The sequence below is a fragment of the Caretta caretta genome, chromosome 9 (genome assembly GCF_965140235.1).
Source record: "Caretta caretta isolate rCarCar2 chromosome 9, rCarCar1.hap1, whole genome shotgun sequence".
Classification (NCBI taxonomy): Eukaryota; Metazoa; Chordata; order Testudines; family Cheloniidae; genus Caretta; species Caretta caretta.
In genome coordinates this window covers 16,891,109-16,918,241 of record NC_134214.1, presented here as the reverse complement: position 1 = coordinate 16,918,241, position 27,133 = coordinate 16,891,109, and the positions used below count along the sequence as shown (strand labels likewise).

Here is a 27,133-nt window from a genome sequence, read left to right as displayed (position 1 = left end):
TTAGATATGTCCCCAGAGTTTGACAGCAAACCACTGATAACTTTGAATATGGTCTGTGAACCAGATTTGCATCCACCTTATAGTAGCTTAATCTAGACCACATTTCCTTCATTTACTTTTAAGAATGTCATGTGTGACTGTCAAAAGCGTTACTAAAAATCAAGATATATCTATTGCTTCTACCCATCCACCTTTCACCTGCCACACCTCACCCCAGAGAGGAGCAGAATCATAGAATATCAGGGTTGGAAGGGACCTCAGGAGGTCATCTAGTCCAACCCCCTGCTCAAAGCAGGATGAATCCCCAACTAAATCATCCCAGCCAGGGCTTTGTCAAGCCTGACCTTAAAAACCGCAAAGGAAGGAGATTCCACCACCTCCCGAGGTAACTCATTCCAGAAGAAAAGTCCTCCAAGTGGCCTGGAGTGGCCAGTCAGGGGCCAGGAGAGCCATATAAAAAGGAGTTGCAGAGACAAAGGCAGACAGTTGTTGCAGGAGCTGGAAGAGAGAGGACCATATTCCTGGCTGGCTGAAAGAGCAGCAGGACCATGGACAGTTCAGTGCAGGGACCAGGGGCTCCTGGCTGGCTGTGGGGATTGAGCCAGAACTGAGCCTAGGTAGCGCTGCAGGAAAACAGAGTCTCCCAGGAAGAAGCCCTGGGGAAGGTACAGCCCCATAGAAGAGCCAGGAGAAGGTAAAGACTGTATATTCTGGAAGGAGTTTGTTCTGTTCCACCTACAGACAGTGTGTGTGTGACTCAGCCCTGCGGCTGAGTCACTGAAGACCCACTGAAGAAACCATTGACCAAGGACAGGAGGCACTCACAAGATCTGGGTGCCACCCTGTTCCACAAACTGCAGGCGCATGCACTTGACCAGGGAGGGCCCCTTGTGTGAGGTGAGTGATGACCCTGTTACAGTAAATTGATCATTTTCAGGGCCTGAGTTCTGTACAGTAAATAAGACACAGGCCACACACTGAACAGTGGGCAGAAAATAAAATATTGAATCACTGTTCATTAAGTATTATCCACTAAAGACTATTATAATGCATACACATAAGGGCTGAATTAAAGTTACACAGGCAACAAGTAACCTTAAATTGTGGCATTTGCTAACCTTTGGTTGATTGAATCTGGCACCTTAATGTTCTTCTAACATAATCTTGTGTGTGCAATAGGTTTATACAATTTTTTTTTCCAACCTTTAATGAGCTTGAATTGTAGACAATGCATAGAATGAGTGTTACATATCCCCAAGGACAAAAGCCTTGGAGTAGCTGAGCTTCCACATTCTTTATTATTGTATTCTGAGCGTAAGTTGTGGGGTTTTTTTTGAGTCTGAAAAGGTCATTGTGGCAAGTCCAATGCAACATCAGAATATTCTGTAATTGAAAATAAGCCTTTCTTGACTATTGTTGAAACCTGAATTTCTATTTCAGAGTAGCAGCCGTGTTAGTCTGTATTCGCAAAAAGAAAAGGAGTACTTGTGGCATCTTAGAGACTAACCAATTTATTTGAGCATAAGCTTTCGTGAGCTACAGCTCACTTCATCGGATGCATAAAAGTGGAAAATGCAGTGAGGATGTTTTTATACACACAGATCATGAAAAAATGGGTGTTTATCACTTCAAAAGGTTCAAATGGCCCACCTTGATTATCATACACATTGTAAGGAGAGTGATCACTTTAGATAAGCTATTACCAGCAGGAGAGTGGGGTGGGGGGAGAGAAAACCTTTTGAAGTGATAAACACCCATTTTTTCATGATCTGTGTGTATAAAAACATCCTCACTGCATTTTCCACTGCATGCATCCGATGAAGTGAGCTGTAGCTCACGAAAGCTTATGCTCAAATAAATTGGTTAGTCTCTAAGGTGCCACAAGTACTGAATTTCTATGTTCATTGTATGGTAAAATTACATCTAGCCACCCCTCAACAGAATAGCCTGGCCCCAAACAATAAATCTACCACCATGCAAGCAAGATCTTCTGGACATTTTCTCCAACCTGTTAGTAATACCTCCACCTTATCCAAGATCAGTTTCAATCAGCTCTCCCATGAACTCATCAACCTTGATCAGACAGGGAGAGGGTACTGAGACTGAACCCTGGGATCTGAAAGGATGGTCCGAATAGATCCAGGTTCTATTAACATTACTGAAAACCCTGCCACTTTTCAATTCTGTGGCTTCGTACACATTGAATAATAACACATGCCAATATGTAAATTCATATTTGTAAGATGTAGTAATCCTTTCTACTAAATTACTTTTTTTTAAATTAGGTCAAAAAACAATGGAACTATATGAAGAACTGTCATAAATGTAAACAACATGAGAACCAAACAGTAAGGTCTTGATCTTTAAAGGAATGCATCTGCCTCATAGCAAAGCAAGACATACAATGTAACCTACAAAATAACTATTGCTAGGTGAGTTGTGGAAGACTGCCGTTAACTAATTATTACTGTAACAAAAAAAATGTATCTATGGTTTGTAACATCTGAAAGCCAAATATTCCATGTATTATGTTATGACATTAAAGAGAGCACATTAAGGACTTATAGATACTATTATAATATAAACATGGAAAACATATACACATTGATATTTCACGTAGGGCTCTAGCTCAGTGAAATGGAGATACAACGAATCCAGGCAAGCTCACCTGAGTAGCTGCAGACTGACAGGAAGAGGAGGAAGATGATGAGACAACAGGAATATCAGACTGGACAGCAGCCACAGTGGTAGCAGGAGTAAAAATCAGCTGGGAAGACAGAAAAAGAAAACTGAAGAAAACACAATTTACAGATAAAGTAGTCAGGTAACAGTAAAACCTTGAAATTTACGAAATAAAATGTTTTATAGTAGGGAGTAAAATGTGTTACACTTAGGGATGCATGAATTCTAATTTAAATTTTTGTTGTCTTTAACTCAACTTTTTTTTTTTAAAGCAAATGTTTGTGGTATCTCAAACTATACATTATATAAACAAGTATTTTTAAAAAATTGTTCTGCATTTTAAGGATAATAATACTTTTGTACTTATAGGTTGCCTTCCATCCAACTGCCTCAAAAGAGGCTTACTTAATCTTTCTTCCATTTTACAGAGCAAGGGGGTGAACAGAGGCACAAAGTCAAGCAACCAGAGTCAGATAAAGATATGGAATGAAGCAGCAACAGAACCGGACATGTCTTGACTCCCAATAGTCTGCTCAGACAACTGGACTACAGTGTCTCAAAATGAATTTTCAAATTAGAGAATATCATGTTTAGTAACACAAAGAAGTGACTCTTTTTTCAAGTATACACTAAGTGTTTTGTGGGGAAAAAACTGTCACAGCTAGAGACTGAAATCCTCTGTTCATTAAGATAACATACCATACAGATAACACCAATGGAAGCTTCCCCACAAAGCACCACCAGTATGTCTCAGTCATGACCTGCAAGGACTTTCTCTAGGGACAGTTCAGACTCTGTCCATTCTATCCTCTCTAGAGCCAGGTGCTGAGATTGCCAACAAAATTGCAAATGAGTTCTAATGGTGGTGGGGGTTTGGTGTTGTATATTGTCAACATTGTTTTAAAAATATTTCAGTTCATCCACTGCAAGAGACAGAATAATTTGTAGGTGTAATACTAGAATTCCTCAGAAGAATTACTCTTGCAAAAAAGGCAAGAAAGAATGCTTTTAAAGGATAGCCAAAGAGGTTGACGAGGATATCCACTCTGAACTAAGCAGACTACATGTCTGTTAAAATGAGACCATGGAACAGTTAATTCAACAAACAAGGTTTCATAAAAAATAAAAACAAAATGGCCCAAACCTAAGGTTATGATTCAGGAAAAAGTCTTCAAGATTGGGCCCTGTAACAGAGTCCTGTCCCTTTAAGGCTAAAGGAAGTAATGTGAGAGACCAGTCACCCCATTCCATGTGTCTGGGGATGGCAGAGGAAGGCTGAAGGAAACCCAAACAGCCACTGGGTCAGAGGAAGATAGTGTCTGAAGGGGGCAGGGATAGGAAAAACCCAGGTCATTGCTCTCTATGGCAGCAGGAAGGCCTAGGCCCATGAGCCTTGTAGAGTGAGAGGAGCAAGGCTCCCTACCCAGGTGTTTAGGATAATTAGACCCACATGGGAAGGGTCAAGGGAGTGGTCAGATGATGGGGATGGATGACTCAAAAAACAAGGTTCCAAGCCCAGTCAGGGAGAGCTTGCTGAAGGGAGGATTTAAAGGACACCGTCCAACAAGGAAGATTGTGAAAAGCCCTGAACTAAACAGGGGAGTCTGCGGATGGAGAACACCAGCACTTGAAGCACACAGTCCCAGAAAGGAGGACTTGGGGGACCCTGAACCTAGGGTTGGATGAAAAGGCAGCTCTTTTGAGAGCTGGGTTAATGTTTAATAAATTAGAACCCAAAAGAGTCAGAATATTGTTCCTAAAGACTTTGGAGTGTAAATGAATTATATCTGGAAACTGAGGTAGGGGACTGCAGTGACATGCCACACTGCATGAGGGTGAGCTTGGAGACTGCACTCTCCTACAGGTCTTAAACAAAGATAGTATTTTATATTATAAAGAGAACTGTATCATAACTAAAGAGACATGAAAGCGTATCTTCTGCACTTTCCACATCACATCTGAATCTCCCAAGACTCAGTAAATAGCTGCTCTCAAATATCTAAAAGGGAACTGAAATGAAAAACTACTGATATTGTATGACTGCTGTACACTACAATAACTTACATTATTTACTTGAATTGAGTGTCAAATGTTGAAATACCAATATCACTGGCATTGGAGTGGGAGGGAGGGAACTTGAGTAAATTAGCTGTTCACAAGAGCTAGACAACACATACTGAAAAGTTAAATAGATATACATGTTGTGACATGATCTGATTAAATTATGACCATGCAAATCATTGTTGCTACCACTGTTGTAAAATTGCAGCAAATCTTATACAAAGTGTGACACGTGGCCAGAAAGGGTTAAGCATTCTATAGGCTAAATGACCCAGAGTCAACCTGTAGAGACATGTTAGAAAAGTATGTGAATGGTAATTAGGGCCACTCCATGCTAGATAGGCTACAACTTTGAAATGCAAACCTGTATTGTTAAGAATTGGATGTGCCCCATTCTTTGCAAAAAGAAAAGGAGTACTTGTGGCACCTTAGAGTATATAAAGTCTGCTGCAGTTTCCACGGTATGCATCCGATGAAGTGAGCTGTAGCTCACGAAAGCTCATGCTCAAATAAATTGGTTAGTCTCTAAGGTGCCACAAGTACTCCTTTTCTTTTTGCGAATACAGACTAACATGGCTGTTACTCTGAAACCATTCTTTGCAGTTCACCCTAATTGAGTAACTCCAGTGTGGCTCCCCTGGGACTCTGGTCACACAGGTATATATTTTGTCTTTTTCCATCCTATTCAATACATTAAGTATCCACCATTAGCTTTATACATCAGTCTCTTTGAAACTCCCTTTATTTATTTTTTGCAAATTGGAGACAGCTCCTTCCAGATGTCCACAATACACTGGTAGCATATACTAGATTGCTGCATCTATGGTTTTAATTACTTTCTCAATAAGTATGTAGGAAATTTAATAGGATAAGAAAAAGCTCTACCAGGGTGTACCTATATTGTTTTGCAAATCTCAGGGGGATGAGGGGATTTTTCCTAAATATAATTATAGGTCCCAATCGTGCAAGTCTTAGGCATGTACACTGAACCCTCACTAGAATGCGAGATTTGGGATCCATGCGTGGTACCATGTTATAGTGGGGACCACGTTAAAATGAATTGCAATTGAAGTAATTCAATTTGGGATCCATGGCCACAACCACGTTGTATGTGAATTCGCGCGAGGGTCCGGTGTACTTAACTCCACTAATATCAAGAACCCCTATTATGGAATGAGATCTGAAGTCGATGGGGAGTACTCAGTGCACAAAGCACATGCGTAAGTCCTTGCAGGACCTGGGCCATAGCTTGCATGCAAACAGAAATATCTCTGGCCCCACACCAGCACTGAATACCACCTGGATGGACCTGTGCACTTGTGCAGAGCCCCAATGCCTTCGGTGAGGCTCTGCACAAGGGTAGGGGTCTGCCCATGCAAAGCCCACTGCAGGACAGGAGCCTGTGTTTGCACTGTGAACAGCATTAAATATTTTAAATCTCCATAATTAAGGTTTTACAACAGTCATTTTCTTTCACTGTAGAATTATTCAAACTTTGAAAATTACCCTGTTTAAAAACATGAAAATACAACACTGACAGGAAATTGCAAAAATCAAATGAATCCCATATGAATCTTAACAGAATGAAATCTATAGACCCAAGTCAGTCTCCAGAGGCAATACTCCATCGAAGCATATTCTTAGTTAAATGTGAGAAAGCTTTAATCAAGAGCCTGTGAACTCTGATGTTAGAAACACATTAGAACAATCTGCTGGGAATACAGACGGCTACTGTATGTCTAGTCATATATCCACTAAAAAAGGACAGATGTTCTTGTCCTATTTTACAAATGTTCAATCATCTCATCAAATAACATTGAGCTGTTCTAAAGCAGAATTTCTTTTTTCTGCTCTTAAAGGACTAAACAGTCCCTTTGTCTCTGTGGCTCACATTGCTCTAAGACGGGGTGGGCAAACTTTTTGGCCCAAGGGCCACATCGGGATGCGAAAATGTATGGAGGGCCGGGTACGGAAAGCTGTGCGTCCCCAAACAGCCTGGCCCCCGCCCCCTATCCAACCCCTCCCACTTCCCACCCCCTGACTTCCCCCCTCAGAACCGCCGACCCATCCAATCCCCCCTGCTCCTCGCCCCCGACCACCCCCTCCCAGGACCCCCCGCCCCTAACCGCCCCCCCAGGACCCCCCCATCCAACCCCCCTTGTTTCCCCCCCCAAAACTTCTGCTCCATCCAACCATCCCCTGCTCCCTGTCCCGACTGCCCCCCGGGACTCCCTGCCCCATATCCAACCCCCCAGCCCCGGACCCCTTACCATGCCGCTCAGAGCGGCATGTCTGGAGCCGCACTGCTCGGCCAGAGCCAGACGCACTGCCCTGCATAAGCGCGCAGCCCCGCCGCACACAGCACTACCAGTGCAGCGCCATGGCTGCGGGGGAGGAGGGACAGCAGGGTATGGGGTCAGGGGCTAGCCTCCCCAGCCAGGAGCTCAGGGGCCAGCCAGGACGGGCCCACGGGCCAGATGTGGCCCGCAGTTTGCCCACCTCTGCTCTAAGAACTATTTATGTACAAAAATAAGCTACCAAATTCCCAACACTGCCTGAAGCTAAAGATACCTGAACCATTTACAAACAAACAAACCAGTAAAACTTTCAAAAATTAACTGTGAACACGGCAACTTGTGAAACTTACCATTTGTGCTCGGAGGTACATTTGAGCCTGGCTTGCACTCAGGGTAGGAGAAGTACTCCCCAGCAACATAGTCTGTTGGGTTATACTGCTGCTAGTGGTATTGGAGGTCTGTGAACGGCTTATTAATTGTGGAGATGTAGGAGAGGTGGAAAGGTTAATCTAAGGAAGTAAAAACGTTACTTTGGTCGTGGCCCTTCATCCTAGGTTTTAAAGTCAATCAGCCTTACCAAATACATAAAGGCAGTTGTGGCATCCAAGCTGTAAAGAATTCAGCAATATTTTGATCTAAAAAGTGTATGACTGCTACAGATTCTCATCAAAATAAGTCAGCTACTGTGTGAACGCTCATGCAGTACCATTTTTTATAAGTAGCAATATTAATGTGGCAGTATTATACATTTTCATTGTAATAATGCAATTTACATGCAGCCATGCTTGGGCAGTTCAATCCATGAATTGAAGAGTTACTTGTCACCATAAGTTTTATTTTTAGTTTTGCATTGAACATGAAACAGAAATAGCTAAAGCATATACAATACAGAAATGTGTGGTCTGTCACTAGTTTAAGGCACCGATTCAAATCAGTGGCATCAATAATCCACACTGCAACACGATCTACTCCTTTTCTCACACCTTCATATTCACGTGCTGCCCCTGTCTAAATTAGGATGGAAAACAAGGAGTTATTTACATATCACTACAGAGGTGCATGTTTATATAAATGAAGTAAACAACAAAAGAGTTCACACAGGTAAATTTTCAAATGAAGAAATTCACAGTATTTTGGTAAAATTGTAAACAAGTGAAGATAAAGAAGAATGTGAAAATGTTGGCTTAAAATTTCACAGGTTCAGAGATAACTGGCTTCAAAGAATTGTGCATTGGCATAATTCACCCGGATACAGGTTCTAAATAATTAATGATTCGTGTGTACATAAAAAAAAAAAAAAAGTAAATGTGGGGCCTAGGTTGCATGAATGTTATTTTGAGGAACACAAGGCCATTACAAACAAATCCTTAAATACCATTGCCAATTTAAAATTTACACTGTGCATTGTATTCTTCACATGAAAATGCATAATTCCCAATAATGAATGTTTGGTTTAATGTAAGCATTCTTAATGAATGATAAACTGTCATTGTTGGATCAATAGGTGTTTTTGTGAGTTGTGAATGGAAGTTCTAGCTAAAGAATGAATGCACTGGAGAAGACAACAATTAATTTATTATGGTTGAACAGAAACAAAAACTAATTAATGAAAAGGTTATTTAACTATGGATAATTTACCAGAGAGTTACCATGACATGAAGAAAAGATAACATAGTTTTCATCTGATGATGCCAGTTGTTTGTACTATCCAAAGAATTACACTTATTTTATGCTAAATGGCCATAGAACGTTAAAAGTCAAAGACTTAGTGTGAAGTGTAGCTGTGTCAATCCCAGGATATTTAGAGAGACAAGGTTGGTCTCTCTAAATACTTAGTAGTCTATTATAATTGTTAGTAATCCAACCAATTATTATACATTAGTTTAATATAAAGTGAGTTACTACAAAGTAAAAAATAAGATTAGCAGCTCAGAATTAAGCTCACAACTAGGAAAAACATTAGGATACAAATATTTTGCAAGCATAGTAATCTGTCACATCTAGTTTTTCAAAGCTATTCCATTATACAATATTCAAAAGTGGAACCTACTGAAACAGTTAAATCTGTCTTCCTGAGACTTACGATGTTTTGACTTTGAAGATATTACACTTCCCGGCATCGCCACATTAAAATTTTGCTATGCTTGTACTGGTTTTCAAGGAATCAGAATCTTCAAATTATGTGTAATCGCTTGTCTGATCTCTGTATACAGTTATCATGAATGCATACACAAACCAAGTATCTATATGAGAAGATGGCCAGATATACTTAATTGGCCAATTTGTATACCTAAATGTCATTGTGCATTTAAATTGAACAATGACAATACCTAGCGTTACAAAATTAGAAATTTGATGCAACAGTGAGCTTCTGAGATTTTGAAAAATTAAACCTTATGTTTACTTTAATCTGTTCCTCAGCATTTCCAATTAACAGATGCAAGTTAACAGACTGACAAGCACTTGTGTAATAGCTCCCTACTAAACACATGTATTTTATGAGACCATAACTGCAAAAAGCCTTATGTCATACAAATAAGGTGTGGCGTTTTAAAGGAACAGCATTGAAAATCTGTAATAGTAGAGGCCAAACAAAGTGTATCTATTTTTGCACTACGCCAGTGATTTTCAACCCCTGGGGTTCCACAGACTATGTCTAAGGGCTCCGCGAAAGGCTGCGGTTACCATTCAACAGTGGTTTTCAACCTGGGATCTGCAGACTGTCTAAGACTTCCAAATGGGTCCACACCGCCATTTCAAATTTTTTTAAGGGTCCGCAAATGAAAAAGGGTTGAAAACGACTGCACTAAACACAGTGGCTTGTAATTCATAAATAACAATTGGGTATTTGTGTACTTTAACACTGTGCCTCAATCAGAATCTGAAACAATAATTAGTATAAAGGGTAATATTGTGGAAACTAATTAATCTGAACAGCTACCACAAATAGATACTTACTGAATGTGGTACAAGCCAGCAATTAATATTTTAAGAAAAATATTAACATTTGGGTGTCTAAAGTTAAGTGCCTAAATCCATATTTAGGCATGACTAAAAGTGGTCTACTCTTTTAAGGTGCTAACTACCCACAGCTTGCTCAGCAGCTCTGAAGATCAAGCTACCTTTATTTAACTACCCACATATGGGTTTAGGTGCCTAATTTTAGATTTTCAAATTTGAAAATTTTGTCCAATAACTGTAAAATATTATGCAACTTAATGTTAAATTATGCTTCCTAGAAATTGTACTTAGTATTTTCTTAAGATAAAGGTTGAGATTTTCAAAGGGGAATTGGGCAACTAACTATCTTGGATTCCTTTGAAAATCCCAGACTAATTGGGGTACTAGTTTAAACACATGATGTCCTTTTAGAGGAGTGTATCTTACATTAATTAATGATTCTATGATCTAATACATCTTTTTTACCTCTAACTATTAGTCTCATTATGTACCTACTTCTCATTATGTTGCAATAATTTTAGTCAGATTTATTTATTTGAAACATGAAAAATATTTTCTTTACAAGAAGTTGCATTATAGCCATTGAAGGCTAGGATGGGATATAGAACCTTGTTTGATTACATACCGAGGTCTGTGACATGCTTGACTGCTGAGTGACGCTCCCAGTAGGTGATGCACACTGCCTTCCACCCGACAGGCTTGCCTAAATAGCAAGAATATATGTTAAATACGTCAGCTAAGCGGAAATAAAAAAAATGTTTAAACAGATACTATTACATGAGCCAACAGAAACCCACCTCTAGTTTTACCCTTTCTCTGAATTACCAGTAAAAATAAACAAATTTTACCCAGTAGAGTTAGGGATATGTTTACAGCACACTGTACTCCAAACTATGGTCCTAAACTGCCCAGGGTCCTCAATTCTCTCTATTGTTGGCTACCTTTGAATCTGTTTACAACTTTTCGCTTTTATTTGCATGGCAATCTTGTTTTGCTTTTGGGGGTGAGAGCAGGGTTACCTGTAATATGGATAACAGCCTAAAACATATCTGAACAGCAAGGAAACAGGATCCACTTTCTAATTAAGAATGCAATCCCACTATGCTTACTCACATAAGACAACCCCCATATATTTTAATATGTACTCACATGAGTAAGGATTACCAGGTCAAGTCCTGTGTGGATTGTATTTATTTGTTTTAAATTCAAGGTCCTTTATTGAACATGGATGCAACATCAGTTACCTTCTTCTGAGTCATCTCAATTATAAGTTGAGATCATATGACTATCTCAGGCAATCAGCATGATCCAGCGGAAGAGGTACACGACTGTGATCCAGCAACTCCCGAGTCCTAATCCTATGTCTAAAATAAAGCTGTATAGCCTTGGAGGTCTTTAACTCTTCATGTCTCAGCCTCTCCATGTGTAAAATGATAATCACCTCTCTCACCAGGGTACTGTTCCCTTTCCAATAACCACTGAGGTCAATGGAAGTCTTTCCACTGACTTTAATGAGCATTGGAGAAGGCTTTTTGTGATGATTAATGCTAAAGCCTCTGCAAATGGGAACAGAACATGGCATTGTCTCGTACTTTCTTTTCCAATTTCAGAATTACAACTAAGGTTTATTGTAACTTATTATGTACCCATATTCCTCGGCATGATTCACTAAAATTAAGTACCAAAATAAAATATAAAACACTAATTATTTTTATTTTATCTGTATTAAGGACTATTATGTTCCTTCCCCTGCATCCATATTTTGGAAAGGGCGGTTGAAGAAGTTTGGATTTTTCCTGTTAACATCATTAAGTCCTTTACTTTACCAAAATACACTATACAGTTAATTATATAATATATGTAATGGACACCCAGAGCATAGGATAGGCACCTAATGAGATTCTTACAAAACTAAAAATATTCAAGTGGGTTTGCAGTCCACACAGAGACAATTAAAAGAATAAAGTCACTAAAATACTACAATGAATTATTGTGAGATATTTAGACATGCACAGTAAAGCTGTTGTTTATGTTTGGTAATGGTTTACATTTTTCATCCTAGAGTATTAGTTTTACACATGTGACCCTGGGAGCCCTCATTGCCAACTGGCAGAGGGCCCATCATACTGTAGTGCATATCAGGCCTCACACACACAGTACCCACAATGCACTGGTGTCATAATACGTATCTAAATGGTGTCTTGTAAGGTATTATATGTAAACTGATGACATGCTGGTTCCAAAATCATTGTATGATATGTACAGTTTGTGTACAAAGAGTTGTGTGTGTGCTGGAAATATGGGCTTGGGAGGCAGTGCATACACTAAACAAAGGAACGTGGATTTGCCTGTCTCACCATCTTGATTGCAGGCAAAGGACAATGAAAGTAAATTTACGTATAAGGTAAACAAAGCCATCAAGCTAACAAATGGAAGGAGGAGGTTAGTGAGCTCACCAGGGGACAGAACCTGTACCTAGGATGCGTTCCTGGCTCTTAAGGCAGAGACAATGGCCTTTGGGTAACATAAGGGGAGCAAAAAGACTTTTAAACTATCCATTATTTAAAGGGACATAGCGTACAGTACCCTTTCAGCCTGTGACAGTTGGATCCTGTCATCCGAAAGGTTGGGGATGCTGGTAACCTGATATAAGTAAGAAAACTGCTTAGGCAAAGACTGTATCCTGCTAAAATTAAGTTTTAGACAATATAAAGTATGTTTTGTTTTGTATATAACCATACCTGTCTCCTTCTCTTGCTTAGAATATCACTAAAATCTCTTCTTTGTTAATAAAAACTTTTTCTAAGTTTTACTATGAATCATCTCAGTGCCATTATACTGAACTAAATGAAAGTCTTCAGCTAAGTAAACAGGCTAATATGTACACTGTCTCTTTGGAGGAAGAAAACTTAATTTAACAATTTCTGTGAGTGTCTAGTGAGAGAGACCACACACTGAGCGAGGAACTCAGGAACTGAGGTTCATTGATTATTACCTGCAAGGCAAGATTAACGCTGGCAGAGTCTTGAGGAGTTTGCTGGTGAAGCAGACAAGTTGCTTTGGCAGGGAGTGGGGACACAGTTTAATCTCCAGCAAAACTCACTCTTGCTGGGGGGGGGAGGGGGGGGCAGAGGGGTAACATGGTGCCTCACAGTTCTGGGTGTCCTAAGCAGAACATCATAACATATTTAAGTCTCACCTGTGGAACAGCTGCCAGACTCTGAAACTGGGTACTGCTTAAGTGCTGCTGTTGTAGAGCAGCAGTCTGCAGCATTAAATGCTGCTGTTGGGCTGCATACATCTGCTGAAGATACTGAGCAGCTGAGCTAGGGGGACGATGCAAGGCCTGTTGAATAACCTGCAATATACCAATACATAACAAACCACAATTACAAAATATTGGGGCTGTCAAGCAATTAAAATAATTAATTACAATTAATCACACTGTTAAACAATAATAGAAAACCATTTATTTAAATATTTTCGGATGTTTTCTCCATTTTAAAATATATTCATTTCAGTTACAACACAGAATACAAACTGTAGAGTGCTCACTTTATATTTATTACAAATATTTGCACTGTAAAAAACAAAAGAAATAGTATTTTTCAATTAACCTAATACAAATACTGTAGTGCAATCTCCATCATGAAAGTTGAACTTACAAATGTAGAATTATGTACAAAAAAAAACTGCATTCAAAAATAAAACAATGTAAAACTTTAGAGCCTACACGTCCACTCAGTCCTACTTCAGCCATTCGCTCAGACAAACAAGTTTAGTTACAATTTGCAGGAGATAATGTTGCCCGCTTTTTGTTTACAATGTCACCTGAAAGTGAGACCAGGGGTTCTCATGGCACTGTTATAGCCAGTGTTGCAAGATATTTTCATGCCAGATGTGCTAAATATTCATATGTCCCTTGATGCTTCAACCACCATTCCAGAGGATATGCACGCATGCTGATGATGGGTTCTGCTCGATAACAATCGAAAACAGCGTGGACCGACGCATGTTCATTTTCATTATCTGAGTCAGATACCACCAGCAGAAGGCTGATTTTCTCTTTTGTGGTTCAGGTTCTGTAGTTTCTGCATAGGAGTGCTGCTCTTTTAAGACTTCTGAAAGCATGCTCCACACCTCGTCCCTCTCAGATTTTGGAAGGCACTTCAGATTCTTAAACCTTGGGTAGAGTGCTGTAACTATTTTTAGAAATCTCACATTGATACCTTCTTTGCATTTTGTCAAATCTGCACTGAAAATGTTCTTAAAATGAACAACATGTGCTGGGTCATCATCCAAGACTGCTATAACGATAAATATAGAATGCACGTAAAACAGAACAGGAGACATACTATTCTCCCCCAAAGAGTTCAGTTACAAATTTAATTAACGCATTTTTTTTTAATGAGCGTCATCAGCATGGAAGCTTGTCCTCTAGAATGGTGGCTGAAGCATGAAGGGGCATATGAATGTTTAGCATATCTGGTACGCCAGCTACAAAAGTGCCATGCAAATGCCTGTTCTCACTTTCTGGTGACATTGTAAATAAGAAGAGAACAGCATTCTCTCCTGTCAATGTAAAGAAACTTGTTTGTCTAAGTGATTGGCTGAACAACAAGTAGGACTGAGTGGACTTGTAGGCTCTGAAGTTTTACATTGTTTTTGAGTTATGTAACAAAAAAACCCCACAAAACTACATTTGTAAGTTGCACTTTCACTACAAAGATTGCACTACAGTGCTTCTATGTGGTGAATTGAAAAATACTATTTCTTTTGTTTATAATTTTTTCAGTGCAAATATTTGTAATCAAAAATAATATACACTTTGATTTTAATTACAACACAGAATATAATATATATGAAAATGTAGAAAAAATCCAAAATATTTAATAAATGTCAATTGGTATTCTATTGCTTAACAGTGCAATTAAAACTGGTATTAATCATGATTAATTTTTTTGAGTTGATTGTGTGAGTTAACTGCGATTAATTGACAGCCCTACAAAATACTCAACTATTTTAATCTTGTTAGTGCTATAATGGAAGTTCACCATTGCAAGAAAATAAAAAACAAACAAACACTCCCCCACTCCCTGAACACCTGCATAACACTAAACTTCCTACATAATCAACGTTCAAGTGAATTATAGATTGTAACTAACACACACATTCTGGTCTATAGTATAAGCCTATTCTTTGACAATCCACATTATATAGCACCTTTCAGCTCAATTGTTCCCAAATCAATTTACAGATAAAATACATACTATACAGCCCTACTGAAATGCTGGCTCTTCTGAGGTAAATGACAGATAAGCAGATAACTGGCACTAAGAAACGTTGCACAACAGCCGGGATTAGAGAGAAAAGACTGGCAAGAACGCTGGGTCAACCTTCTACACCTACTCTTCAAAAACGTGTCATAGGGCCTTTGGGATAAAATTCTAGCTCCAATGAAGTCAATGGGAGTTTTACCACTGACTTCAATGAAGCCAAGATTTCATCATTAATGTCTATGCACATTGGTTTTTAAAGGTCTTATCAGAAAAACCTCACATACAACCTTACAAAATACACGGTACACAATTTATCTATGCAAAAGACCAGAGAGCTGAGCTGACCCTTGTCATGACAAGGCTGTGGTTCCAGGGAATCTAGATATTTCATCCACTCCATTACTTATGATCGTGATAACAAAACTAGTCTGTATAGTGCAAGATTCAAGTCAGCAGCAAAGTTTCTACCACTGAAAGTTTTTTGTAAACAATCACTATTTCATGAAAACACTCAAACAACCCAGACAGTGAGAACCAGAAAAGAAAGAATGAAACTTTTAACTTACTAGCATGCAGCACTGCCCGATTTATTTTTATAAGCCAGTATGTTGCCTATGTTTGAGTTTTTAATCAGTAAACATTGTTTATGAAATTCTTTCTATTTCTCTCTACACTACATCAGAGGTTCTCAACCTTCTGAGGCCCCCCCAACATGCTATTAAAACTCCCTGGCCCACCTGTGCCACACAGCTGTTTTTCTACATATCCAGTAGATTAAAAGCCAGGGCCAGCGTTAGGGGGTAGCAAACAGGGCAGGGGCACAGGGTGCCCAAGTTGCTCGGGCTACAGCTTCAGCCTCGCATGGCAAGGCTCGGGCTTCGGCTTTCTGCCCTGGGCTCCTGCAAGTCTAACACCGGCTTTGCTCTATTTTGGAGGCCCCCCTGAAACCTGCTTGTGGCCCCCTGGGGGCCCCAGATCCCTGGTTGAGAACCTCTGCTCTACATCACAGCCCAGTACCTGTACAGCATGTCGGTCGGAGCCACTATAGACAGATATCTGTGGTGGTTGTGTCCGAGAGGAGGAGGTGGTGGTGATGGTAGTTGTACATGCGGAACATGTTGTTGCATTGGATTCATTCTCCATAGCAGTGCAATGTTCTTTCAGTCTGGCAGGAAATTCAAGCAGTTCATTTATACTAGTACATGATGTACTGAATTTAAAGAAAAAAAAATCTAAAATTATTCCAAAGAAATAATCATGGACAATTTATGTTAATTCCTAAGAAAAGGACTCATTGTATATCACTTATGGACAGGCAGACATAGTTTTAAGCTTGTGAAGGTATTCTAATTATTAGGTATAATACACTTAAGCTACATCAAAAACTCCTAAAGTAGTAGTTTACTGATGTAATTACCATCAAAACTGAATACCACCAAGCTACACATTATATCACCATCCTCCAAAGAAGCACAGTGGGAAAGCCACTGCCTACTCACATCATGCACCTGCACCAAGATAAAGTTTCTGAAAAAAAAAATCATTGGTGGTTAACTTTAGCCCTCAGGAGACAAGACTGTGGGAAAATTGCTTTTACTTCTCCGCTGCTTTATGCGGAAGAGCAGTGTTGTACGAAGGGAATCTTCTTATCTATTCTGGCCTCTCTTTACCCACCATCTGAAATACAGATTCATTCACTTAATGTAGACTTCCTCAGCTTTCCTAACCAACCTTTCTTTCTTTCTTCTGTAGAAGATGACTTCTCTTCATAGAAGCCGTGTTTAAAATTTAAGTAAACTCACTATGAGTTTCTGGTGGAGTTAACATTTTTGTTCGATTTTCTGTTTCAGTATGGTCAGATCAAGAATAAATAGCAGGACTACTATTTTTGGAAGGAGTAGGATCATAGGAGAACATACTTTTTCTTTTACTTTATGTTTTTAAAAGAAGGTAGCAGAGCACAGAAAGCAGTCCTTCAGAAAGTTGCAGTATACTGCAGACGAACAGCATTGCTAAGAGCATAACAAAGCTCTGTAGAGTGCTTACAGTACATAACTTGTAATAATCAATAAATTCTAACAAACATGTGACAATCTAGGACTTCACACTTGTCACTATGCTGCTTGCCATGGCCATTGGGAACCTCATTGCAGTAGTGGGAAAACAACTCAGAATTCTTGCTCCAAAAGCATAGGCCTCCTACCACTTGAACTGAAAGAGAATCTCCAGCTGTAAAATGGGAATAATGATACTTGTTTGCAAAGTGCTTAGAGATCTACTAATGAAAAAGGATATGTAAGAGTTAGGTACAGTATCGTCATCATTAGGTGTTATGTATAGGGCTTATGGTACAAAGCTGATCAGTTCTGATACTCTCCAGCAGAGGACAACACCCCTATGTGCACATGCCAGTATCATTCAATATTAAGAAAAAAATGTAACAGGTAAGAAGGCAATTAATATAGAGGCAAACTTTACAGTATTGTATCTCCCTCCTGTGCAGGATCTTGGGTTCACTTCAATGAAACATTTACATTTAAAATTTCTCTTTCCGATTTGAGCAGAATCTTGTCTAATTCAACTAAGTTATTAATATAGGGAATCACTCTGGATGTTTAATTTTCATAATTGATAAGTATTTTGAAGGTACAACACTGGCTATGTGTGTGATGTATCCGCTTCTAGTGGCTGATCCACAAGAGGCCAACAGGCTATGATTTCTGCAAGATAAGAGTTACTCCTTTAGCTTAAATGGTCCCACTTGCTCAAAAAGAGCTTTATTACGCTCCCAACTTTCCCAAGCATTCATTTGTAGAAAATTAATGCAATAATTATATGAAGAAAATATACTATAATTATGCAGAGTTTTTGTTATGTTTAATTTGAGATCCAATCTTAAACCCCCTGGGTGCATAACTCACTCAAATCAACCCTGCTCTTGTATTTTTTGCCACTGATTATGTGGACAGGGCTTAACAGAACAGGGTCCTTCATTGGTGGCACCTAGGTGCGACCACAGTACAAACAATAGTAATGGAAGCAACATGTGGACATTTTGTGTGTGTGAAAGAAAAAGAGAACATTATCTTCTCTATTAATCGGTTGCAATGTAGAAAGAACTACAGGTATTTCATTAGCTGACAGATAACATGATCTTTTGTTAGCTCAAGTGACAGAGACCTACCATTTTTGAGAAATTTGTATTTTGGGGGCTGAAGAGCCTGGAATCCAGAATCAGTTCAGCAGGTGGGTGATGATTTATGACACAGAAGATAACCTCTCCATATTGAAGGTTGAAACCAAAGTCCCTTTATAGGACTGACTTGATCGCATTGGCATAGAGCTGCTACACAAGAGATCTTACAGTGGCACAGCTGCCTCGGTACAAGCTCTCTAGTGTAGACATAGCCTTAGACTAAAATTTGGAGCAACCCAAGCAACTAAGCGAACCCATAAAATTACCAGATGACAGAGGCATCAAACACCAAGAATCAGTAGAACAATAGGTTTCAAACAACGGTTTCAGCCGTGTTAGCGTGTATCCGCAAAAAGAACAGGAGTACTTGTGGCACCTTAGAGACTAACAAATTTATTTGACCATAAGCTTTTGTGGGCTACAGCCCACTTCATCGAATGCATGCAGTGGAAAATACAGTAGGATGATTTTATATACACAGAGAACATGAAACAATGGGTGTTACCATACACACTATACTATAAGGAGAGTGATCAGTTAAGGTGAGCTATTACCAGCAGGAGAGAAAAAAATCCTTTTGTAGTGATAATCAAGATGGGCCATTTCCAGCAGTTGACAAGAACGCATGAGGAATAGTGTGTGTGTGTGTGGGGGGGGGGGGAATAAACATGGGGAAATAGTTTTACTTTTTGTAATGACACATCCACCCCCAGTCCTTATTCAAGCCTAATTTAATGGTGTCCAGTTTGCAAATTAGTTCCAATTCAGCAGTCTCTCATTGGAGTCTGTTTTTGAAGTTTAATCACAAACCCAAGTAAGATTAGCAGAGTCCATGAAACTGCCTGATGAGGCCTAGCCACCCCAGCAGTCTCCACCTTCCCCTATGCCTGGGCCGTGCCCTCAGCAGGCTGCCCTGTGGTAGAAACAACCCTCCCCCGCGCTCCTGCCACTGCCCTCTCCGTGCCACCACACACCTTAAGACAACCACGGTGCTGCCCCAAGACACCCACCCCACGACCCCCAGCGCTATACAGCCTCCCACCACGGTACTGCCACCTCTGGGCCAGGCCACCGCATCCCACCTCAGGCCAGGTCACCGCCCCCTCAGGACACCCACTGTGCCACCACCCCCACAGTGCTGTCCTGTGGGGCGGGCTGGCCAAGACGGGCCCCTGGTGGGGGCAGCACGGCAGGCAGGAGCCCTTGAGCCAGGAGGTGCCCGTGGCCCAGCGCCCGGCGATGCCCTGCCTGGCACCCGCTGTCAGACGGGAGAGGGGAACGGCTCCCTGCATGAGGCTAGCCCAAGGTCGCCGCGTTATCAGGTCCCAGTTCCCGGCCCGGCCCCGCCCGCTTTCCCCTCCCCCATCCACCCGAGCGGGACCGGATTCGCCTCGAACGAATTACTCACTCCGCTTCCGCCATCTTCTCTCCTCCCTCACGGGGAGGCATTGCGCATGCGCTCCGCCGCCGGGAGGTCGAAGTCGGGGGGAAAGGGGGAGTTGTGAGCCCCGGGCTCCAGACGTCCGGCCCCAGTGCTGCAGGTACCTCACCTAGCACCGCGGTCCTGCTTGGAGCTGTGTGGGCGCCAGAGTGCGGCAGACAGCCGCTGCTCCGCGTCCTACGTCCCTCACGCTGCCCAGCCCACACCGCTTGTGTTGTCAATAAGCTTCTCCTAAGTCGCCACAGGCTTAAAGCGGGAGTGGGAGGCGGAGGGCTAATAGCCGTGGCCCAGGGTCGTGGGAGTTTCGAGGGGACTGTTACCATTTTAATCAAGTCCCGTATCCCAAATTGCCTCCGGCCAGGGCCCATGAAAGGTTATCACGGGTCATGGTAAAATGGTGGCCGCGCTTTAGCCCAACACAATGGCACTCCCTCCAGTCCCCCTCCCCAGTGTTTGTTTTTGGAAAAATCTAAAGCGTGCACAGGAGACAGGCTGGTCAGAATTAGAGGGTAACTAGAGCAGGGCGCTGAGAGAAAGGGAAACCTGGATTCCCTGCCCTGCTTGGCTCACACCGTGCACGTCACTTAAGGCCTGATTTTCAGAGGTACCAGCCTTCACATCTCCCCCAGAAATTAATGAGACCTGCAAGAGGTTGACAACTCTGAAAATCTTTGCTCTCAGTTTCCCCCTCGTTAGATCTGTATAATTAAATGTTTCTCTCAGAGATGTTGTGAGGGCTAAATTAGTTAACATTTGAAAATCACTTTAATCTGTAAGTATTTTAAGATCCTTGGATAGAAGACACTATAGAAATGCAACTAATTTATTTTTAGTGTTGAACAAATATATATCATATATTAATTTCCCCTTTGATACCACACATTCAATGATGATGTTGTGACTCATGATCACATTGGGTTGTGTTGTGACATTTTCACACCAAGATAATGACTGCATAGCAACAAAATGTCATCACCTTGCATAGTGACATGCTAACTCAGTGATCAAGTTAATTCCACCAATCACATTCAAAAAAGCAGGTTTCAGAGTAACAGCCGTGTTAGTCTGTATTCGCAAAAAGAAAAGTACTTGGGGCACCTTAGAGACTAGCCAATTTATTTGAGCATAAGCTTTCGTGAGCTACAGCTCACTTCATCGGATGCATACTGTGGAAAATACAGAAGATGTTTTTATACACACAGACCATGAAAAAAATGGGTGTTGATCACTACAGAAGGTTTTCTCTCCCCCCACCCCTCTCTCCTGCTGATAATAGCTTATCTAAAGTGATCACTCTCCTTACAATGTGTATGATAATCAAGGTGGGCCATTTCCAGCACAAATCCAGGGTTTAACAAGAACGTCTGAGGAAGGGGGGGGGGGGGGGGGGAGGAATAAAACAAGGGGAAATAGGTTACTTTTTATAATGAATCAACCATTTCCAGTCTCTATTCAAGCCTAAGTTAATTGTATCCAATTTGCAAATTAATTCCAATTCAGCAGTCTCTCGTTGGAGTCTGTTTTTGAAGTTTTTTTGTTGAAGGATAGTCACTTTGAGATCAGAAATCGAGTGACCAGAGAGATTGAAGTGTTCTCCGACTGGTTTATGAATGTTATAATTCTCGACATCTGATTTGTGTCCATTTGTGTCTGGACAGTCTCTACGTAAAAGAATAAATGGACCTGCAGAGAACAGTGAGTGCAGCCATTTATGGATTGTGTAAAATTATAGGGTGAAGAAGTTAAAAAAAATACCCTTCATATTTTCAGTAAATACTTTGTGAAAATTTTAAAAATCAGTTCTTTTAAAAAAACTTTAAAATGACATTTTAGAATTTTTTAAAAAATTTCCATATTTTTAGCAGGTATAGTGGTACTGTATCTATCAAATCCGTGCATGATTTTAATCACTGTCTGCTGCCAGAGAACTATCTTTTATTCTGAGCCTGATCATGCAAAGTGCTAAACATCTACAGATTCCAAGAGCCCTCAATTCTCACTGGGTGAAATCCAGATGCCATTGAAGTCAATGGGAGTTTTGCCATTTATGTCAATGGGGTCAGGATTTTATCCATTCACTTCAAAGGAAGTTGAGGGTATTCAGTACTTTCTAGGAGGTGCTTAGCACCTCACAGGATATGGGCCTGATTTTGTATCCACTGATGTCAAGGATGAGGAGGGTCTTTTCATTGACTTCAATGGAAGCCTGAATGGGCCATAGCCACCCTGAGAATGCCACACTTAGGGCAGACTGCAAGAAATACGGCAGACAATCCCCCAAACTGTCAGTTTATTCTATAATTTTATTAGCCAAGCCAGTAACAAAACAGCTTCTGCAATGCCACACTGGTTAACAAGAAGCCAACCATAGTCACCTTTTGGCAATCCTGGATCGCATATAGACAGCCAAATGGAGTATAGAGAGGGGTTACTGAAAACCTGATTCACCCTATGGGAGATTGGTCCTTTTGGATTGGTTAAACACTTATCCCCAGGTCAATATGAGTCTCACTAATCATGCTGGTGCCAATCTTTTAATAACGAAAGCTAAAGATTTAACAATAAAAGGAAATAGAAAGAAGAGGGTTACAAATGGTTAAAAGATCAATATACATACAAGTGACTTCCAGTGTTCAGAGTTCAGGATCACAGCAGTGATGGAATAAATTGCTGGCTTGTAAAAGTCTCTCTGGAATCTTCCCAACAGGTCAGAATCGAAAGGCAGCTTAGATGTAAAGTCTGTTGAAGTCTTTCCATGCATTTTCCAGAGTATTCCAAATAATTATTTGGAAGATCTCCATCTGACAACTTATACTTTCCTTGTTCAAAGTTTAAGCAGACTCGACATGGCAGGATCAGGCTCATGGCCATGGAAAATATGTCACGGACCGTGAAATAAGCCCTGCCCCATGAAATCTGATCTTCTCATGCTGCTGGGAGTGCCCTCACTTCTGTGCTTTAGCAGCTTCAGGACTTGGCCCAGGGCTTTCACCCTGACGGCTTCTGACCAGGCTCGGAGCTTCCACTCCTGCCAGGGCTCTGGGCACCTGGGCTTGGGGCTTCTGGCCCCCATGGCTGTAGCTGGAGCTTCATCACGCATTTGGGGGCCCCCAAATTGGCGAGGGCTCCTGCATTAATCTGCCAGTGGACTAGTAGTTAGGAGCCCCCAGCTGAGGTGCTCCCAGCAGTTGGGACCCAGCTCTGGGAACCTCCCCTAGCTTCAGGAAGGTTGGTAGCTGCTGTCTTCAGAGCCCAGCTCTGAAGGCAGCATAGAAGTGAGGGTGGCAATCCTGTGACAACCCTACAACAATTTTCAAGCCCCCCCACCCCAATTATCCCATTTTGGGTTGGATGTAAACATCTGAAATTGTTAAATTGGCTAATTTTTAAACCCTCTGGTCGTGAAATTGACCAAAATGGTCCCTGAATTTGGTAGGGCCCTATTTATAGCTTTTCTAGCAGGTTGACAAACCTCCTAACAGATATTGCCATGGCAGGGCCTTCCCCCGAGAAAGAATAGGTCATGCATATATTATGTGGACCATTTCTTTGAAGCTAGTCTTCTACTTCCTATTACTTCCAACTAATTGCTTTATGTGAATAAGTGTAACAGGTAAACTAGTTATACTTATTCACATAAAGCAATTAGTTGGTCCTTCATTATAACTAGGGCTCTCAAGCAATTAAAAAAATTAACCGTGATTAATTGCACGATTAAAAAAAATAATCATGATTAATCGCACTGTTAAACAATAATAGAATACCATTTATTTAAATAGTTTTGGATGTTTTCTACATTTTCAAATATATTGATTTCAATTACAACACAGAATACAAAGTGTACAGTGCTCACTTTATATTTATTTTTTATTACAAATATTTGCACTGTAAAAAAACAAAAGAAATAGTATTTTTCAATTCACCTAATACAAGTACTGTAGTGCAATCTCTTTAGCATGAAAGTTGAACTTACAAATATAGAATTATGTACAAAAAAAACTGCATTCAAAAATAAAACAATGTAAAATTGTAGAGCCTGCAAGTCCACTCAGTCCTACTTCAGTCAATCACTAAGACAAACAAGTTTTGTTACAATTTTCAGGGGATAATGCTGCCTGCTTCTTGTTTACAATGTCACCTGAAAGTGACAACAGGTGTTCGCATGGCATTGTTGTAGCCAACCTTGCAAGATATTTACATGCTAGATGTGCTAAAGATTCATATGTCCATTCATACTTCAACCACCGTTTCAGTGGACATGCATCCATGCAGATGATGGGTTCTGCTCAATAACAATCCAAAGCAATCCAAACCAATACATGTTCATTTTCATCATCTGAGTCAGATCCCAGCAGCAGAAGGTTGATTTTCTTTTCTGGTGGTTCGGGTTCTGTAGTTTCCGCATCAGAGTGTTGATATCACACACAGAATATCAGAGTTGGAAGGGACCTCAGGAGGTCATCTAGTCCAACCCCCTGCTCAAAGCAGGACCAATCCCCAATTTTTGACCCAGATCCCTAAATGGCCCCCTCAAGGATTGAACTCACAACCCTGGGTTTAGCAGGCCAATGCTCAAACCACTGACCTATCTTCTGAAAGCATGCTCCGCACCTCATCCCTCTCAGATTTTGAAAGGCACTTCAGATTCTTAAACCTTGAGTCAGTTAGAAATCTCACATTGGTACCATCTTTGCATTTGTGAAATCTACAGTGAAAGTGTTCTTAAAATGAACATGTGCTGAGTCATCATCCAGTGGGAGCCACGATCGGCTGAACCTGCGGACGCGGCAGGTAAACAAACTGATCCGGCGCACCAGGGGCTACAAGCTACTACAAGCTAATCTGGTTACATTGTTAAACTTATAACAAGGTATAGGTAAACACAGACAAATGCATTTGGCATCTACCTTTGATTTCTTTTACTACAAATGAATTAGTTGATGATGGCTAGTCTACTACAGCATTTCTCAAATGCAGCCACCAGAGGCTTTTCTAGTGGCCACAGCCTCTTAGGCAGTGATTGGGGGGTGGGGGTCAGGTGCAAAGCAGTGGCCCCTCCCCCAGGGCCATCAGCAGGGGTTTGGCACTTCCCTCCCTCTGGAGCCACAAACGCCACAGGAACAGGCAGCCGGTGTGAGTTCCCCACCTTTCCAGGGGCAGTGAGGCTTGGGCTTCAGTCCTGGGGTGGGGGGCAGCAGGCTCTGGTCGTGGGGGTTTAGGCTACAGCCCTGGACCCTGGCTGTGGGTGCCAGCCCTCGGCTCACCCCCCACCACACACACACACACACACACCACCTCCGACCCCCACTGCCTCCCCTGCTCCCCATCCATTGCCCTTGGCCCCCGCTGTTTCCCTAACAACCTTCCCATCCAGGGCTTAATTTGTCCCCTGGCTTGCCAGGGCTGAGTAAGTCTGCTGTGCAAATTGATATTTGTATGTTTGTTAATATCACTTTTCACAGCCTCCCAGCTAGCTAGTAAATCTGCTGTGGAAATTGATATACAAATTTATAACAAATTGATAACAAATATTACTTTTCACAGCAGCAGACTTACTAGCTAGCAAGTTTTTTAAAAAAGCAACCAAAAAGCAAAAGAAACAACAACAAAAGAGACAAGAATGTGCAAAACGCCTTATTTGAGTTTCTATTCTGTTTAGATCTAGTAAAGAATAGAGACAACTGTACATTATTTTTAATAATTGAGTCTGCAAAAAAAACCTCTACAAAATAAATTTACAATGATTTGGACATGTATATGTGCATATTTATTTGTTTTTCCTAAAGTTAAGTATTGTAGGAAAAATTGTCAGAACAGCCACTCGCAAGAGTTGGCGGCTGTACTCTGAGGCCACCAAAAAATGTATTTTGAGAACCTCTGATCTAGTACATCTCCTTGAAATTTACATACAAGTAGATTGACTTGATTACAATTGTAATGCCTTCTGTTAAATTGTTATGGAACATACAATATGGGTCATCAGGTTGGTTGGTCTGTCAGTGATACAGTAACAGAGTGGGATAATTTAAGATTTTGCATTACAGAAGCATGGCAGGCTGATACATTTTGTCTGATGCCTGGCAAGCCAAGGGTTAAAATCTTGTTCCAGGTAGTTAGCAACTAGATTTGTAATAATTTCCCAGAAAACAACTGTTTTCTTATCAAAGCTGATTGGCTGCAGTCACTTGATTCCCCTCACAGGTAAGGTAGTAAATTAACAATAGAGAATGAACTAGAAAATAACATACTGGGACCTGGAAGAAGCAGTAGATGAAGCACGTGTTTGACTAAATTACAGGTATTGTTACCCTATATTATTTGATCTCTAGTAAATGCAAGTCTTAGGGTAAGGCTATACTACAGAGACTATGCCAGCATAGCTATGTTGCTGTAGCTGTGCTGGCATTACCCCGTAATGTAGATGCAGCCTATACCGAGGGAACAGATTTTTCCCGTTGGTGTAGGAACACGACCTCTCCGAACAATAGTAGCTACATTGACAGAGGAAGACATAACTGTGTCTACACTAGCAGTTAGGTCAGCATAGCTACATCAGTCATGGATTGTTCACACCCTTGACCAACGTAGCAATGTTGACCTAATTTTTAAGTGTAGACCAGGCCTTATTCCTTTGTTTAATGCTGGTGAATGGAAGTTCAAAATTACGTTAGGTCCAGATCTGAATGTGTGGATTCCCCCCCCCTTTTTTTTTTTCTGGAGGTGATTAACAAGTGCACTGACCAGCTTGTCACAAACTGTTGCATTATCCTATAATATTTCACTCCACCGACCTCAAAGCAGTGACAGCAGGAACAACATCTGTAGCTGATTGTCAGGAAAAAAAAACAAACAGATCTAGAAACTTCTAATTGTATGATTGCTTAAAAGAAATAATTTAGACAAAGAGCTACCATAGCTCTATGTTTCCTTCTGGTAAATTACTGATGATATGTTTTGCTGCCTACAGAAACAGGTTTAAAATTACACCCATATTAGTGGATACATGGGAAAAAATGAGAATAGATCACCCAGGCTTCCTGAGTATTCTACATTACTGCAGAACACTCCTCACCAAATTACTTGTCTCCCTTGAAAAATGGAGTAGATTGTCCTAGCAAATTATTGATGACACTTTATCCTGTTGCACCTGAACGCTGTAGTGAACAGTGTAGTGCATGCAGGTTTCAATCATTTGTTGAATTCAAACCTGTTAATT

General features: G+C 40.8%; 1 protein-coding gene across 5 annotated transcripts in view; it reads right to left on the bottom strand.

The window, feature by feature from the left end:
• Positions 1-20,245, bottom strand: part of PHC3 (polyhomeotic homolog 3) — a 107,284-nt gene extending 87,039 nt beyond the window's left edge. Inside the window, exons 1-6 of one of the 5 annotated variants that reach the window (XM_048863774.2) lie at positions 19,885-20,245; positions 16,298-16,490; positions 13,201-13,359; positions 10,627-10,704; positions 7,391-7,549; positions 2,669-2,767 (exon numbers count right to left, since the gene is read on the bottom strand). In XM_048863774.2, the coding sequence (XP_048719731.2) occupies positions 2,669-2,767; positions 7,391-7,549; positions 10,627-10,704; positions 13,201-13,359; positions 16,298-16,490; positions 19,885-20,240 (1,044 nt within the window). In that variant the 5' untranslated portion in view covers positions 20,241-20,245. The remainder of the gene's footprint in view (positions 1-2,668; positions 2,768-7,390; positions 7,550-10,626; positions 10,705-13,200; positions 13,360-16,297; positions 16,491-19,884) is intronic. The other 4 variants (XM_048863771.2, XM_048863770.2, XM_048863772.2 and 1 more) reach the window with 4 other exon arrangements.
• Between the last annotated feature and the right edge of the window lie 6,888 nt (positions 20,246-27,133).